At 39.0% G+C, this 16,935-nt stretch overlaps 5 protein-coding genes across 5 annotated transcripts; 2 read left to right on the forward strand and 3 right to left on the reverse strand. All coding sequences in view use genetic code 12, as the record gives it.

Moving 5' to 3' along the window:
- Positions 1-3,160: 3,160 nt before the first annotated feature.
- Positions 3,161-6,652, forward strand: FLO8 (Flo8p; the record flags this gene model as incomplete). Its single annotated transcript, XM_049325528.1, has 1 exon — positions 3,161-6,652. The coding sequence occupies one exon, from the start codon at positions 3,161-3,163 to the stop codon at positions 6,650-6,652; it is 3,492 nt and encodes a 1,163-aa protein (XP_049178809.1).
- A 558-nt stretch (positions 6,653-7,210) lies between these two features.
- On the reverse strand, positions 7,211-10,771 carry KGF56_004123 (ALG3; the record flags this gene model as incomplete). The annotated part of the gene is made up of 2 exons (XM_049325530.1): positions 7,211-8,709; positions 8,914-10,771. The coding sequence occupies 2 exons, from the start codon at positions 10,769-10,771 to the stop codon at positions 7,211-7,213; spliced, it is 3,357 nt and encodes a 1,118-aa protein (XP_049178810.1).
- A 167-nt stretch (positions 10,772-10,938) lies between these two features.
- KGF56_004124 (uncharacterized protein) lies at positions 10,939-11,244 on the forward strand (the record flags this gene model as incomplete). Its single annotated transcript, XM_049325531.1, has 1 exon — positions 10,939-11,244. The coding sequence occupies one exon, from the start codon at positions 10,939-10,941 to the stop codon at positions 11,242-11,244; it is 306 nt and encodes a 101-aa protein (XP_049178811.1).
- An 86-nt stretch (positions 11,245-11,330) lies between these two features.
- On the reverse strand, positions 11,331-12,041 carry PEX11 (Pex11p; the record flags this gene model as incomplete). Its single annotated transcript, XM_049325532.1, has 1 exon — positions 11,331-12,041. The coding sequence occupies one exon, from the start codon at positions 12,039-12,041 to the stop codon at positions 11,331-11,333; it is 711 nt and encodes a 236-aa protein (XP_049178812.1).
- Positions 12,042-14,802: 2,761 nt separating this feature from the next.
- KGF56_004126 (uncharacterized protein) lies at positions 14,803-16,845 on the reverse strand (the record flags this gene model as incomplete). Its single annotated transcript, XM_049325533.1, has 1 exon — positions 14,803-16,845. One exon carries the CDS (start codon positions 16,843-16,845, stop codon positions 14,803-14,805), a length of 2,043 nt encoding a protein of 680 aa, XP_049178813.1.
- Positions 16,846-16,935: the final 90 nt, after the last annotated feature.

A 16,935-nucleotide genomic window follows, 5' to 3' on the forward strand; every position in this document is an offset into this window, starting at 1 on the left:
CTTGACTCGGTCTGGTCTCTACTTTCTCATTCAACCTCAATTGGGCGGCTAGCTCTTTACTATTTGATGCCGAATCTATTTTATTAATCAAAAACTAATTGGAAAAAAAACGAAAAACGTTTTCGTATGGATTTTTTTCGTTTAGGGGGCTGTGAAAAAAAGCCTACTAATATTAGACGCCGCCACTTAACCAATTGATGGGTAAAGAAGTTAGGACACTAAGACACTATCGAGCAAAGCGAGATAGTGGAGCAACACTTTTGTAGAGATTTCCCGTCCGTGTGTTCTGCTTCTCTCCCTAGGGGGCTACACTAGGAGCAACACTTTTGTAGAGATTTCCCGTCCGTGTGTTCTGCTTCTCTCCCTAGGGGGCTACACTAGGAGCAACACTTTTGTAGAGATTTCCCGTCCGTGTGTTCTGCTTCTCTCCCTAGGGGGCTACACTAGGAGCAACACTTTTGTAGAGATTTCCCGTCCGTGTGTTCTGCTTCTCTCCCTAGGGGGCTACACTAGGAGCAACACTTTTGTAGAGATTTCCCGTCCGTGTGTTCTGCTTCTCTCCCTAGGGGGCTACACTAGGAGCAACACTTTTGTAGAGATTTCCCGTCCGTGTGTTTCGCTTCGCTCCCTAGGGGGCTCCACTAGCTGCCACCGATACTTTTGCAATCAAACTCAGTTGGTAATGCATATCTCTAAAGTAGTCAAAGATTCAATACCCCTAATACCCCTAATACATCTTTGGTTTTAAGATTTGAAAAGTTTGAGTTGCTCAATCAAATTCAAGCAATAAGAGAATAAAGAGAATGAAAATGTTGTTACTCTGTCAAACAATACCAAATTGAATTGACGTTTATTGATGACAACGATGTGGAAAGAATAATACAAAAAAAGCAAACAACACTATCGAGCAGAGCGAGATAGTGTTGTAACAAGCTATCGTAACAAGTTACTAAGAGTTGCTCCACTATCTCGCTCTGCTTGATAGTGTTGTAACAAGCTATCGTAACAAGTTACTAAGAGTTGCTCCACTATCTCGCTCTGCTTGATAATGTCGCAGGAGTCAGGGTCGCTTCTACTTGGTATAGATGAGATTAGAAGATATTAGATTGATCTACACTAACAGTGCAGCAAGCTAGTTCTACATTAGCTCGCTGTGCTTGCTAGTGCAGGAGAAAAGATTTGAGATTAAGTTGTGGCTCGTCTAAGCTCAAAAAGGCACAAACGACACTATCTCGCTCCGCTCGATAGTGGAGCATACTGACATAATCTGCTCAATAGTGGACCATACTGACATAATTTCGCTCTGGTCAAACACTTTGTAGCTATCGAGCAACACGGGTTTGTATAATTCTACACTACCCAATAAAGAGAAAAGTGTAAATTGTAAATTGACAAGATGATTGTTATAGTTACACTACCTATCAATAAAGGTTTTCATGACCCTCATTAGTAAATGTAGTGAGATCTCATGACTCGTCAGTAAGTATGAGTGAGATATCATGACCCGTCAGTAAATGTAATGAGATATCATGACCCGTCAGTAAGTATGAGTGAGATCTTTATATAAAAAGAATAGTTTGGCTGATCATCACTGTAATCATACGATATCGATAGGGGGCTAATAGAATAATTTAATAAATCTGTAAAAGGTATGACGGATATCTCTATAGTTTTTTAATTATTATTGTGTAGAGTTAGTGAGAATAAGCTACCAGAAAAGACAGAATACGACACTATCAAATAAAGCGAGATAGTGGAGCAACACTTGTAGAGATTCCCCGCCAGTATCTCATTGCCTCTCATATCCTCAATACTGCAGCTAGAGATTTGTATTTGGGTCTCAAGCTAGAGATTTGTATTTGCGACTCAAGGTAGAAAATTACTTGACAAGGGATCAGGATTGCTTCTTCATTTAGACAGTAGTCTATCTATAACCAATATGGTTGTAAGTTGTTCTAAATGTAAGTGACAGCAATGTCTAAAAGTTGACATTTTTCTTTCCTAGCCTCTATTTTATTAACTATGACACTACCTATCAAGGGACACTATCGAGCGACACTATCGACACTATCGAGCAGAGCGAGATAGTGTTGTAACAAGCTACAAAGTGTTGTAACAAGCTACAAAGTGTTGCTCCACTATCGAGCAACACTTGGCAGCTTGTTTCGAGCAATACTTTAGAGAGATTTCCCGCACAAGTTTACCTCATGGCCCTATAAAGTTTTCTCCCCTCTAACCCCTCCCCCTCTCCTTGTAGTTAGCTAACATTTTATATAAATTACATTTTATATAGAATACATTAAGCTGTTGCTCTTCAATGTTGATCAGCAACAGCTGGCGCTGTTGCTTCTATATAGATTACATTAGACTATTGCTCTTCAGATACATTAGACTATTGCTCTTCAGATTACATTAGACTATTGCTCTTTAGTGCTGTTCCACTATGTCGCTTCGCTCGATAGTGGGCTCCTCAATAGTGGAGCTTTTTTTCTGCCTCAATACACGCACTCTTTTTTTTTTTTTTCTGGTGCGCCTCTCAAAAGAATGAGCGCCTCACTCATACAATTCAATCCAGCGAAAAAGCATTCTAATAGATAAAACAGTTTATTTGTAAGAGAAGGTATTCTTTGAAACACCTAAACGTGATTAGGACAAGGTGGCAAGTAAGCTAGATTATAGATAGAGTTGAAGATCATAGATAGAGTTGGAGATAGAGTTTTTAAAGTTGAAAGCTAGAGTTTAGAATTAGAGTTGGAGGAACCCTGATTTATCGAATTATTGAATATTTGAAAATTGAGTTAGTTGAAAACTGAGACGAGACTTGAGACTGAGAAACTGGAGATTCTGAAAAAGTGAAAAACTTAGTGGATTTAAACAGCTGAGCATCCCTGGCAATACTGGTTATACAAAATTAACTGAGCATCCCTGGCAATACTGGTTATACAAAATTAACTGAGCATCCCTGGCAATACTGGTTATACAAAATTAACTGAGCATCCCTGGCAATACTGGCTATACAAAATTAACTGAGCATCCCTGGCAATACTGGTTATACAATATTGGCTATACAATATTGGCTATACAAAATTAACTGAGCATCCCCTGGCAATATTGGCCATACAAATAGTAACCTAGCCAGTCTTATTTCCCCCCACTTAGTATGAATAATACTAACGTTAGATCTTCATCAAATCTCCACAACAATACCACTACTGGCACAACTACATCTAATGGAAATAGAAAAACGCCGCTAAGCAATAAGCCAACAGACCCTTCAGCATCGTCATCTTCGTCATCTTCATCATTGTCATCCCCGGTATTTAGCAGAAACATTTCGGATGTTAGTGCCACAAACGCAAAACAATTATTGAACGCTTATATCTATGATTTTTTGGTCAAAAATCGATTATCACAAACAGCTAGAATATTCGTTAATGAGGCAGAGGTACCTTCAATACCTTCAAGTCAAACGACCAAACAACAACAACAGCAACAGCAGCAGTTGCAAAATAACGGGACAATGTCATCGACATCATCGCCTCAAAAAATGATGCAATCACCTCCCCAACTACTGCAATTCTTAAAGGATAATAGCTTACCAAATACATCGTTGGCAATGGATTTACCGCATAGTTTCTTATACGAATGGTGGCAAATGTTTTGGGATATGTTTCAAGCTAAAAATGGAGGCGCTAGAGGCGGTAATATCATTGATCCAAAGAACGTCAATAATCTCGCAGTCAAGTATTATCAACTACAATTGTTGAGACAAAGACAACAACAGCAAGAATTGTCAATGGCAATGGCAATACCGGGTTCCATTGCAAATGTTCCTCAACAGCAGCATCAGCTTCAACCACCTCCACAACAGCAACAACTACAACAACAGCAGCAACAACAACAACATAGTGCGATGCAGCTCTCACAGCAGCCCCAGCTTGATCAGCAACCCCAACAACCCCAACAACCCCAACAACAACAGCCACAACAGCAGCATTTTATGCAACCTCAACAACAAAATATGCAACATATTCTTCCGCAGCAGACACAACAGCCGCAACAGGCAAATGCTCAACCTCATGTACATCAACAACACTTGCATGCTAAGTCACAACAAATGCAAACGCCAACTCAAGCACAACTTCAGGCTCAAGCACAACTTCAGGCGCAAGCACAAGCTCAGGCACAAGCTCAGGCTCAAGCTCAGGCTCAACTCCAAGCCCAAGCTCAAGCCCAGGCTCAAGCTCAGTTTCAAGCTCATGCACAAGCCCAGTTTCAGGCTCACGCTCAAGCTCAAGGGCAACCTCCCCTTCAAAATGGTTCTGGTCAATTTTCAAATCCGCCGTCTGCAACTATGCCAAACAGTGCACCGCCACATCATCCAGTTCCAGCGTCACATCAGCAACAATCAAACTCTGCAGCATCAGCAAATTTTCCCAATATGGGACCGCCTCCTAATGCGCAGCAAATCTTTCAAATGAATCAGCAAATGCAGCAGCAGCAACAACAGCAGCAGCAACTTCCAAATAACCAGCCAGGCTCAAATCCACAATTAGATCAGCAACGTATGATGCTCATGATGAAGCAACAACAACAACAACAACAACAACAAGCTGCGGCCGCTGCTGCTGCTTCTCAGAGGCAGATTCATATGGATCCGCGCCAGCAACAGCAGCAACAACAACAACAACAACAACAACAACAACAGCAGCAGCAGGCCATGATGAATACCATGGCAGCCAATCCCAATATGGCATTGCAGCAGCAATTGTTTTTGCAACAACAACAACAACACCAACCACAGCAGTTCCACCCACAAGGTGCGCCAACACCAGCTACTGGTAGTGCAGCAGCCACTCCAATGCAGGGTCAAAACGTACCACAAATGGTAAGGTTGAATTCTTCTCAAGCCGGTTTGAAAAACAATAATAATAACAATAACAATAACACTAACAACAACAACAACAACAACAACAACAACAACAACAACAACAACAACAACAACAACAGCAATAATAATAATAATAACAATAATAATAATAATAATAATAACAGTAATAATAACAGTAATAACAGTAATAACGGAAACAACAATAAGTTTGCTGTTGCTGGTAAAGTAGCAGCTGGTGCTAATAATGGGAATACGACTGGAACATCAGTGGGTAATTCGAATGCACCTTCAAATATGAATCCTGCTAATGGAAGAAATATGAATGCTTTACAGGATTATCAAAACCAATTAATGTTGTTGGAAAAGCAGAATAAAAAAAGATTGGAAATAGCTAGAAATACCGGAGGAGGCGCTGAAACTAATTTGATGACTATGGGTATGGCTCAACACCCATTGTCACAACATCAGCTACAGCAACAGCAGATGGCTGGTCCGCAACAGTCACAACAACCAACTCCTGCTATGTTTCATGCACCAGTGCCTTCAAGCCAGTATAGTCTGAAAAACTCTCCTGCTGGATCCAACAATTCACCATTGACAAGTATTGGCAAGAGTCCCGCAATGGGAAATAAGAAAATTAAGAAAGAGTCTAATGGTAAGAGAAGTCGAAAGCAGAGTATAAATCAAGGGAACACTCTACTAGCTTCTCAACCTTCCAGTGCCGGTAATGAGCAGCAGCAGCAGCAACAGCAGCAGCAGCAGTCTCTGCAACAGCTACCTGCACCTGTATCGGCGCCAACATCAGCATCAGCACTGGCCCAGCCTACACTGCAAAGAAGAGGTTCGAACACTCCAAATATCGGCAAAAGGGAATTTACACCACTTACACCTTTAAGTGAACCGGCTTTAGGTTCACTGGAGAACAACAAGAAAAAGAGAAAGATGAATACTGTTACTGAATCACCAGGAAAACAAAACGCACCAACTTCATCAACTAGTGCAAAGCAGAGTAAGGAAAATGGTGAGAAGAAACCACAATCAGCATTGATTAAAGAAGAGTCCCGCAGTAGCAGCTTGCAAAGTGAACATGAACAAGATCAACAGCAGCAACAGCAGCAGCAACTAGAGCAACAACAAACAGAGCAACAACAACAAACGGAACATCAACAACAACAACAACAACAACAAAAATTACAGCAAAAGTCGCATTCGCAATCACAACAGAACAATGAGGATGAATTCGAGAGCTCATTGGTACCATCGGCAACAGTACCTCATGATAGTACGGCCACCACCACCACTACTACAACTACAACTACAACTACAACGCAACCTACATCTTTCCAAGACGATACCGACTTGGCATCCATCCAAGGCGCTTCAGCCTCCGCTCCTACTATAGATCCAAACAATGGTAATCATTTATTCAATGTTGATTTATTAGCAGACACCCCGCATCCGAACCAACATAGTTCAAGCAATAACAGCATTCTGGGCAATGGAATCACTGGTGGTACCATTGAGGGAAATGATGCTAATGGTAATAATTTTGCATCAACACAAGCCAGCGGTGGTGATGGCACCATTTTAAACGTGTTTGGTAATCCCACAACCACAGCATTTGACGATTTGGATTTCGATATTAATCAATTATGGGGAGAAGATGATGTAGGTATGGTTGTTGGAGGTAGTGTCATTGGAGGCTTAAATGATTCACATAACGGAAGTAGTGGAAACAATGGATTAACCGGATTTAATTGAATGTGGATTCATCAGCTATTGAAAATGGGGAGTAAATAATAAGGAGAGGAGAGTGGAGGACGGGACTGAGAGCAGGACGATTATTAAACAAAGACAATTTCTTAGAAAGAAAGAAAGATAGACATTCTTATATGGACAGATACAATACCCAGTATTGACGAGTTATTTTTTTTTACGTTTTTTCTTCTTTATCGTTTGATCATATTCACCATATTTCATCAAAGAGAGAAAAGAGAATCGTTTGATTCCACCTTATTGAATAAGAGTCTATTTCTTTGATTTTTTTTTACACAATACATACATATATATATATATATATAGATATGTGTGTGTGTGTGTGTTTAATTATAAATGTATTATTAGTACATTGATCTAGAGTCACAAATGTTAAGGGTGACAAAGGATACAGCTTAGTACATCCTTCCCCTGGTGTAAATGGGAGAGTGTTGTTTGCGGCAATATGTAAATGTTCTCTTTCTTTCATCCATCCTGCTCGCCATCAATTCTATACTTGATATTTACTATAACGTTATCCTCTACAAACCATCCCCGTTCTATTTATTCCTTCTTTTGTTTTTGCTTCTGATTCCATGCATTATATTCATCCAAAGTTTGCTGCAGTGGGAACCATTTATCGAAATTGAACCAACTCATAATTAAAACGATAGATAAAACAGAAACCAAAACAATTGAACTCAAGAAAGTAGAAGGAAAAACATTCCAACACCATTCATGAACAAGCCAAATTGGTAAACCCAAATAAACGGGGAAGTTTAAATATAGTAATCCAGGTAGTGACCATGCGTACCACGATAGGAACTGATAATGTAATGATCGTGAACACAACACCCCGATCAAGTTGGTTATTGACATAATATAGAAAATCAACTGTGGTGCAACTAACCGATTATTGAATACATTGTTAGGTGATATTGTTGAGTATGGCCTAAAGGCATCTTTAAACAATTGCAAAATCAGCTTACCTGAAACACGCGAGTTCAAAAACCTAGTAAATATAAATATTAAAAGAATCACTGTATGGAAAATCAACAATATCTTTGCAAATGCGTGAGATGAGAATATTTCTTGGGAAAGAAATCTCCAATTAACTGTCCATTTATAAAGAAACTGTCTTTTGAAATTAAATGCTTGTGAAATATAGTTCCATCTAATCTCCTTTGCTTTGTCGTCGTTATATAGCGGTAGTAAAAACTTCCAGCCCATAACTATTTGTATCAATGGAATAACCGCCATGATACTTAAAAATTTCACCAAGTTCTCGTCGTTTAGGAAGTAAACAATAATAACAAATGCAGGAAGGTATAACAATGCATTCATTTTGATTGATATGGCAATGCTGTACAAATCGGCAGACACCAAACTCAAGAAAAAACTCAAATCAAACCAGTCATCTCTCCAGCTGCTGCTATCACTACTACCATTGCTGCTGCTGCTGCTGCTGCTGCTATCACTACTACCATTGCTGCTGCTGCTGCTGCTCGTCTTCTTCTTCAATGCAGCTGCTTGTTGCAATAACAAAATAGTGCCCAACATAGCCAAAGTCGTCCAACAATCATTAAACAACCGTAACACATATATCGAAACCAATCGCTTACTCAACAACAACAAGTAAATCGGCCATGGCGCAATATCAAACACTTGACTATATATCAAACAAGCAAACAAAACACAAACAACATAAATGTATCCAAATATCTGTTGCGCATCTACAATTGAGTCACCAATTAACCATCTGAGATACAGATATATAGTAACAAAGCCACCAGGATACACAATAGGTCCCGAATCACCAAAAATCTCCAAATAGTCAATCTCTCCGTAATCTTCTATCTTGGCTATCTGCTGCATATACGTGCTATAGTCAATCTCCGTATATGGCACTTTATAAATGACAATCTTGACAAGAAGCGATGAGATACAAACAATTAACGGATACGTTATTCTCGTTGCTCTGGGGTCAATTACCAAGGCTATACAACCATTGTATATATCCCAAAGCACATTCATTAACGTCAACTTTGGCCTCTTGTCCAAATCTAACTCATCATCTTTCTTGACAAGCGGCATTGCCCCAAAAGTAAAGCTTTATTACAGAATGGTTAACCCTATTACATCCTTTATGCGATGAGATGAGACGATGCGATGAGATGAGATGAGCTAATTTTTCAGTGTCATTTTTTTCTTGCGCAATTGTCGCGACAAGTCTCGTTTCCGACGTTTACATTCTCTGGTATATTCACCACGAACGGACCAGAACCATTGCTCATAAGCGGACTCGACATCGTCATTGGCCTTGTTGTTAGCCTTGTTGTTGTTGGTTGCGTATGGTTCTGTTTCTATTTCTGTATCGGCTCCTTTAACGACGGACATGAACTTAAATTCGTCGTCAACTGAGCCAATTTTTGCAAGCTGTGATTGTGTAGATAAGAATGGTGATTCGAAATGAGGCCAGAATAATCCAAATTGGTTCTTGCGTTCATTTTGCTGTTGTTCGATCAAGTTTTTTTGTTGTTGTTGTTGTATTTGCTTGACAAGTCTTTCTTGTTCCATCTCTTGTTCTTGTTGCAAAACGGTTTTAGTTGGGTCTATGTCCTCGTCGTTGTCAGATAAAGCGAGCTTAAATGTAGTTTCTTGCGAGTTATCTATCGTGTCGTGACTATAGAGTGAAGTATTTGGATTGAAAATGGATCTCAAGGTTTCTGTAGTTTGAGTTTTTGCAGCAACTGGTGCTCCAGGATCAGGCTCCTCCTGTACCAAAGCAGAACCTCTCGGCTTTGATAGAGGTGATTCCTTCCCAATGGTGTCCAAATCCAGTATATCATTCCCCTCATCATCTTCATCATAATGAACTTCTGCTTTGGGTCTGCACAATTCTTGATTGAAATCCACTCCATTATTTTGCGTAGCAGCATCCTTCTCCTTTTCGTCTTTCTCCTCATCTTCCTCCTCATCTTCCTCCTCATTTTCAATCTTCCCTTCAACTTCATAATCATAATGCTGCACCTTCTTCCGTCCTCTTGAATCAACTTCAATTTGTGTTTCTTCCTCGTCCTCCTTATCCTTATAGTCCTCGACACCCATTGGTTTATCAAAATCGTACTTCTGTAAAAATGAAGCTAAAATAGCCTTGTTCCTTTTCTTCTCATCGTCATCATCACCTTCATCATTATAAGGAACCGATACTGACGAGTTTCCAACCTTGTCTACTTTATCGGTATTTGCCCCATACAATAAAGCCTGTTTCCCATTAATCCCACATGATTTCTCAACAGCCTCGACTAAATGGCCCTCGCCACTTTTCCAGCCAACTTGGGAATCAAACATCCAAGTCAAGTCCCTCAAAGATTTGTTTTTCTCCACTCCCCAAAGTTTCGTCTTGAAACTTTTGATCATCTTAAGTTCTCCGTTGATCAATATACGCAATGTTTGTAAATGAGGATTTTTCCTTGGTGTACGACGATGAACTCCTTTTATCACTGCATGAGATTTTCCATTACGGTACTTGTATATCAAGCTATTAACCGTTGCTCCGTATGATGTTGCACCATTGAGTCTACGTGAAGGCGGTTGATTTTTAGTAGTGGCTGATATATTATTAAATGTATGTTCTGATTTCGAATATATTGCGTGTAAAAAAGGGAATGGTGAAGTTCTTATAGTGGAAGTAATGGAATTTGTAGGGTACTTTGTTTGAGACTCTAATATTCGATCAATTCTAGACTTGGCAATCTTGTTATTCTTCACCTCTTTATCATGTAATTTCCTTTGATTTACCATGTTGTGCTGCAGAAGCAGATGCAGATGCAGATGCAGAAGCTTTTCTTGAAAAGATATTGGTTTAGCCAATGCTATGGTAAGTTTCAACCCCATGAATAAAACTCCATTCAAAGCTTGTTTCAACTTTTCATAGTTTTGTCTAGTAATTTGCAAGGTAATGTATGCGAAATATTTCAACTCTAGTGGTTTAGTATGAAACTCCAATGGTGATAATATCTCTTGACAAAATTTCAGTATTCGAAGGTTTAAAAGTTGACTGTTTTCTTTTAATTTAGGGGAGATATTACCAATATGAAGTCTCAATTGGTTCACCTCTGACATGACTAAAGCACTGGCAGTCTCTCAAGAGATGAGATGAGATGAGATGAGGTGAAAAAAAAAGAACCAAAGCTCAGTGCGATGAGCTTAAAAAATTACCGTTTCTAATTGTATGGGGAGAAGAAGAAGAAGGTTCATGAGATCCATAAAACTAGAGCTTACAACCAAGTATGGATAAGGAAATAAGTTTAGGTTGGCACGAGCTTTACGATTTTTATGTAAAGCAGAAGAATTTAATACCTGATGATAAAGTAATTGCTCAATATGACTTGTTGAAAGCAAAAGTGCAAAATGATCATCATCGAGTTGAAGAAATTGTACTAGATAAAGATATACCCAAGCTTCTGGTATTGATAGAGTCACTGCTGGAAAAAGAAGAGTTGGAGAAAGAGTTGAAACGGTTGGTAATTAAGTATTACTGGTCTGGGTTTACTCTAGGGCAAGCAACAACAGCAACAACAACAACAAGAAAGTAAATTTTCACAATGTTTAAAAGCTATAAAATCTATAAAATCTTGCTTCTTAAAGGTTTGCTTTTTCACCAAACCATCTATTAGAACATTTAAATTGATTGAGCTTTCCATTGATCTTCCAAGCCCATAAGCGAAGTAAGAACACCAGCTAAACCGATATCACCTTCAGTAAAGTGCAAAAAGTTCAAGGTGTTCAAAGCAATAAAGCTATCTAACAAATCCCACACCAATTTTCTCTTTGCAATGTACAATTTGTTATTGACATCATTTATGTCAGCTTGGTTTTTCTCATCAGCGGATGATGTTGAACTACGTTCATACGAGCTCAATGAGTAGATGATTCTTAATGAGTTTATGATACCGGCAGCCAATCCAAGTAACCAGAATCTGCTTGCCCATGTTGCAGCATCTGGGACTCTTGATTTATTAACGAGGCCCAACATTTTACCAAAAATCAAACCGTCAAAGCCCAAATAAGCAGCATAACTCAAATTTCTAACAATTGTGGTAAATTGCAAAACAGGGTCTAATAATTTATTGTCATAGGCCCTTGAAGCAGCTTGTAAATGAGTCACGGGTTTAAAGAATCTCATACCTTTCCTAATAAAGGAAAACTGGTTTTTCAAGTTGGCAAACATATCAATGAGTTCCTTTGAATAGCCTTTTCTATAGCAGTAATAGCTCAAGAATCGCGATAAGTAGGCTAATAACCTAAAGCTTTTCTCTCTTTGGGGTGTTGAGTCCCAGAATTTGACCAACTTGGTTAATGTTGGATGATAAGTAATTGAATCAGCAACCATAATAACAGTTTTAACAGCTCTTTTCTTTTATAGATCTGTTGTATAGCTTTGTTGTATAGCTCTCTTGTATAGCCCTTATAGCCCTTATAGCCCTTATAGCAATACCAGCGATAATAACCAAAGTATATAATTACTTTTTCTTTTTCTTTGATTTTTATTTTTCAGATGATTTCTCTAAAAATTCCCACAACGGCAAAGAAGGGAAACTAAAAAAGGGGGTGAGGAGAAAAGGGATGAAGGGAAATGGGAAATGGGAAATGAGGAATGAGAAATGAAGGAGAAAAGACAAGAGAGAAATGAGCAAGTGATCAAGTAAAGGGAGAAAAAAGAGAATGAGAGAGAGGGAGAGAATGACAGAGAGGGAGAAGGAGAGTGAGAGTGAGTGAGTGAGAGAATGAGAATTAGAGAGAGAAGGAGTGTGTATTAGTGAGTTGACATGGTAATATCCCATGTCATTTTATTACGAGGCCCATTTGATTGTTCAAAATTGTCGTTATTCAATTCAACTTCTTTAATAATGCCGTTTTATTGGTAAAGAATTTTACCCCAAATACACTATTGACCAAAGCGAGGTAGTGGAGCAACACTGATTAACTGGGGAAGATTTTTTCCCTTTAGCCGAAGAATGTGCGTATTTAGTTTCTAGTTTTGGTAAAGCGCGACTACACTATCGAGCAGAGCGACACTATCGAGCAGAGCGACACTATCGAGCAGAGCGAGATAGTGGTGCAACACTGACTACACTATCGACTAGCGACACTATCGAGTAAAGCGAGATAGTGGAGCAACACTGACTAGCTGCCACCAACACTATCGACACTAACTACACAATCTTGCTCTGCTCGTTTGTTATCAACACTATCTCGCACTGCTCAATAATGAATGTGATAAATAGTAGAAACAATATTAATAAGCTCAAGCCGAGAAAATAATGGAGAAGAAAAAACACAAATTTTTTATCAAGTTGATGCAAATGTTTAATCAAGTTGATGCAAATGTTTAATCAAGTTGATACAAATTTTACATCAACATGTTTAAATACTTTTCTATTTAGTCAATAGTGTATAGTCATTAGCCTCTGGTCTCTGGCCTCTAGTTTATTGCTCTAGTCTCTAGGCTCTAGCATTTGCATCTTCTTCTTTTACTGCTTAGTGTTTACTTTGTATCACATGAAAAAGGCTAAATGAGATATCAAGAACCATGGATGAATTTGGTTTTTTTACTGCGACACTACCGACAACACTATCGACACTATCGAGCAGAGCGAGATAGTGGAGCACACTAATCACTAATCACAGAGCCACTACTACAAAGCCACTACCACAGAGCCACTAACACTTATTATTTACTACCACTTATCTACTGCCCCTTACTGCCTCTTTACTGCCCCTTACTGCCTCTTTACTGCCTCTTACTGCCTCTTTACTGCCTCCTACTGCCTCTTTACTGCCTCTTACTGCCTCTTTACCGCCTCTTTACTGCCTCTTTACTGCTTGTTTATTTCCTATTTACAGCCTCTGCGACTTCTTTACAGCCTCTTTACAGCCTGTTTACTGCCTTATGACACTATCTCGCTTTGCTCGATAGTGAAGCAGCACTGACTAGTTGCCACCGGTACTATTGTCACTATCGAGCAGAGCGAGATAGTGTCATAAGGCAGTAAACAGGCTGTAAAGAGGCTCGATAGTGACGGTGACAGCTAGTCAGTGCTGCTCCACTATCTCGCTCTGCGCGATAGTGTAGTTGTGTCGGGAAAAAGAATACCAAAAAAGAATAAAATTGTCAATGATAAACAATCTAGAATTTTTTAGGAATTTTGTTCCCAAATCGGCATTACTATTTTAAGAACTTTTTACTAAAAAAAATATTTTCAACGGTCAAATCTGAAAAAGAGGTAAAAACAAAGGAAAAAATACCCGTTTTTCGATTTCCAATCGATACTATCGAGCGACACTATTGAGCGACACTATCGAGCAGAGCGAGATAGTGGAGCACACTAACTTCCACTGACAACATTGGTACTAGTTGCCACTGACTCTATCGACACTAGCTGCCACCGACTATATCGACACTAGCTGTCATTGACACTATCGACACTAGCTGCCACCGACTATATCGACACTATCTCGCTCTGCTCGATAGTGGAGCAGCACTGACAGGTTCGATTGCTTCACCTAATCATACTTACTCCAGACTTTGAAAAACCATTATTGAGCTGATTGAGAATAACTACCTGGGGCTTTCCACAGTAGACTCTACTCTCTACTCTCTACTCTCTACTCTCTCTAGTATCCTCTCACTCTCTAGAATCCTCCCACTCTCAACTAGACTCGTTTCACTCGTTTAGTCTACTTAATCCAGATTCATCTACAGCCGAGGTTTTTTAATTTGCCGCCATTTCACATGTTACTTACTTGGCCGCATACTACATCATATATCCCCTCAAATAGTATATAATCTTCTTCTCTCTTATTCCTTACTATCAAACATTACTTTGTCAACCATCAGCTTTAATCATTTCACAAGCTAAAGTCAGGACAAAATAAAGATTGAAGCGAAACAAAAAATTAGAATTAGAAAACTAAGCGCTCTGCTCAGTGGCAGCTAGTCAGTGCAGCTAGATAGTGTCGATAGTGTAGTTAGCGTTGGTGGCAGCTAGTCAGTGCAGCTAGATAGTGTCGATAGTGTAGTTAGCGTTGGTGGCAGCTAGTCAGTGCAGCTAGATAGTGTCGATAGTGCAGTTAGTGTTGGTGGCAGCTAGTCAGTGCTGCTCGATAGTGTCGATAGTGTACTTGTCAACCATTACTTTGTCGACAATTTTCTTACCTGTTGATTTCAACACTTGATACATTTCACCAATTTCCTTCTTTTCCTCATCGCTCATTGCTTGCCACTCTTTCTCTAATTTATTCAAATCTTTTTCATTTTCATATTCAACTTTAGCATACTTGAAATATTCCCAAGCTTGATTCTCTGATTCAAGATTTTGGTTAGATTCGAGAATCTCGCGAGCTTTGGAAGAAAATGCAGCTTTACTACCAACTCCCGAAAGATTCTTGGCCAATTTGAGACTGTGAGCTTGGCTAATCTTTTCCGACAATGGAACAATCTTACCATATAAATAGTCGTAGCCACTCTTGAGTAGTTTCTCATAATCACATCTGAGCTGGTTTTTTTCCAATTGCGTCTTTTTAACCCACTCAAGCTCTAACTTGAGAAAAAGTTCCCTTTGCAATACTCCTCCTCCGCTTCCTCCTCCTCTATCGCCCCCTTTTTTCACCTCATCTAACCTTCTGGCTAGAAAATAATTATATACATGCTTCTCTGATAACTCGTCTAACAATACAGGTTTTTGGCTCTTGTAATCAATGATTATTGGTAGCGGCGCAACATTGGTTCGAGCTCCTGATCCATTCTCAATAACCTGTCCCCATATCTCAGTTATCAAGCCACCACCACCTGTTTTTTTGAGGCGCCCCTCTTTTTCAGCTAGTGCTTGTTTCTCCTCGAGCAAAAGTATTTTACCCCTGTAGATATCACGACCAGAATACAACAACTCTTCATACTCTAGTCTGTATTGTTCTTGCTCATCACTATTCATTTTTGCCCATTGCTCGCGTAGTTGAAAATACAAGCTAGTCCTAGCGTTTTCTTTCAAGTGTTTGCATAGAAAATAATTCCATGCATGAAGATTATCGACTTTGCCAATAATTACAATATTTCCAACAGTTTGATTTCGAACAAATCTTAGTCTTTTAGGGGGCTCAATTGAAAACTTGTTGGTACTTGACGAAAGTTCAAAGAATGGATTATCTCCTCTAACATGAATAACCTGGTATCGTTTCCAATTATTAATAGCCTCGTTTTTAAATTCAATCGATACAATTTTTCCTTCATACATATCCTTCCCTTGACTAAGCAAATCCCTATATTCAACTTCAATTTGTTGTTTCATACCACTATCCATTTGAATCCATTCCTGTTTAATTCGCTTAACAACCTCGCCATAACATGTCCCCGTCATAGATCCATTAGTGAATATCACCAATGAAGACTTTATCTGGTTAAACCTTTTCCCCAAATAATAGTTCCAACAATGATACCCGGTAATGCCATAAACATGAACAAATCCAGATATTTCTGTAGAAATAAATTTCAATTTCGGAGGCAGTTTCCGCCATTGTTGTTGGACAGTTTCATTAGTAGGTTCTTCTTCACCGGCTAGCCCATTAGCTATATAATCATTATCCATTATTGAGAACATTTGAAAATCTTTATTGATATCAAATCCTAATAACAAGTTATTTTCATATTTCAATCTCCAAATTTCCCGATTTAACGAAGATTCACGAGCCCAGTTATATTTAGCCTCTTTTATCTTTGACATATTTGTTTTCTCATCTTGAGTCTGTAGTTGACAATAAATGTAAAAACGCTGTACCCTAAGCATGGTAACTGGTTGTACAAAAGATCGTACACCAGCGACGGAATTGTACCGATAGTGATTTCTTTTATACGGAGTACCGAAATCAAGCTTCAGCGCAGTTGGTGGTTCAAGCTTCAGCGCAGTTGGTGGTTCAATATTATCGAAATCCTCTTTAACCTGTTTAGCAGCCACTGCTTCCAGATTGATATTAGCGACTCCCACCTTCACAGCTGGCCAATTCTTTTTAAACACATCAATAATGAGATTCTCTAAAGCATGGCAAAACTGTTGTCGCTGGTGGATTGATTTCGTATTGAATGATAGTTTACTCTTCCTTATCCTTTCTTCCTCACTTAGTACAGGACTGTACTCACTCATTTTCAACAAAGTATAGTATTTCTTCACATCTCTTGTACTTATTCTAGCAAGTCTCTGAATTAGCTCTGTTTTCGACAGTTTTTCTAAATC

The sequence above is a fragment of the Candida oxycetoniae genome (genome assembly GCF_023343755.2).
Source record: "Candida oxycetoniae strain CBS 10844 chromosome Unknown scaffold17, whole genome shotgun sequence".
NCBI lineage: Eukaryota > Fungi > Ascomycota > Pichiomycetes > Serinales > Debaryomycetaceae > Lodderomyces > Lodderomyces oxycetoniae.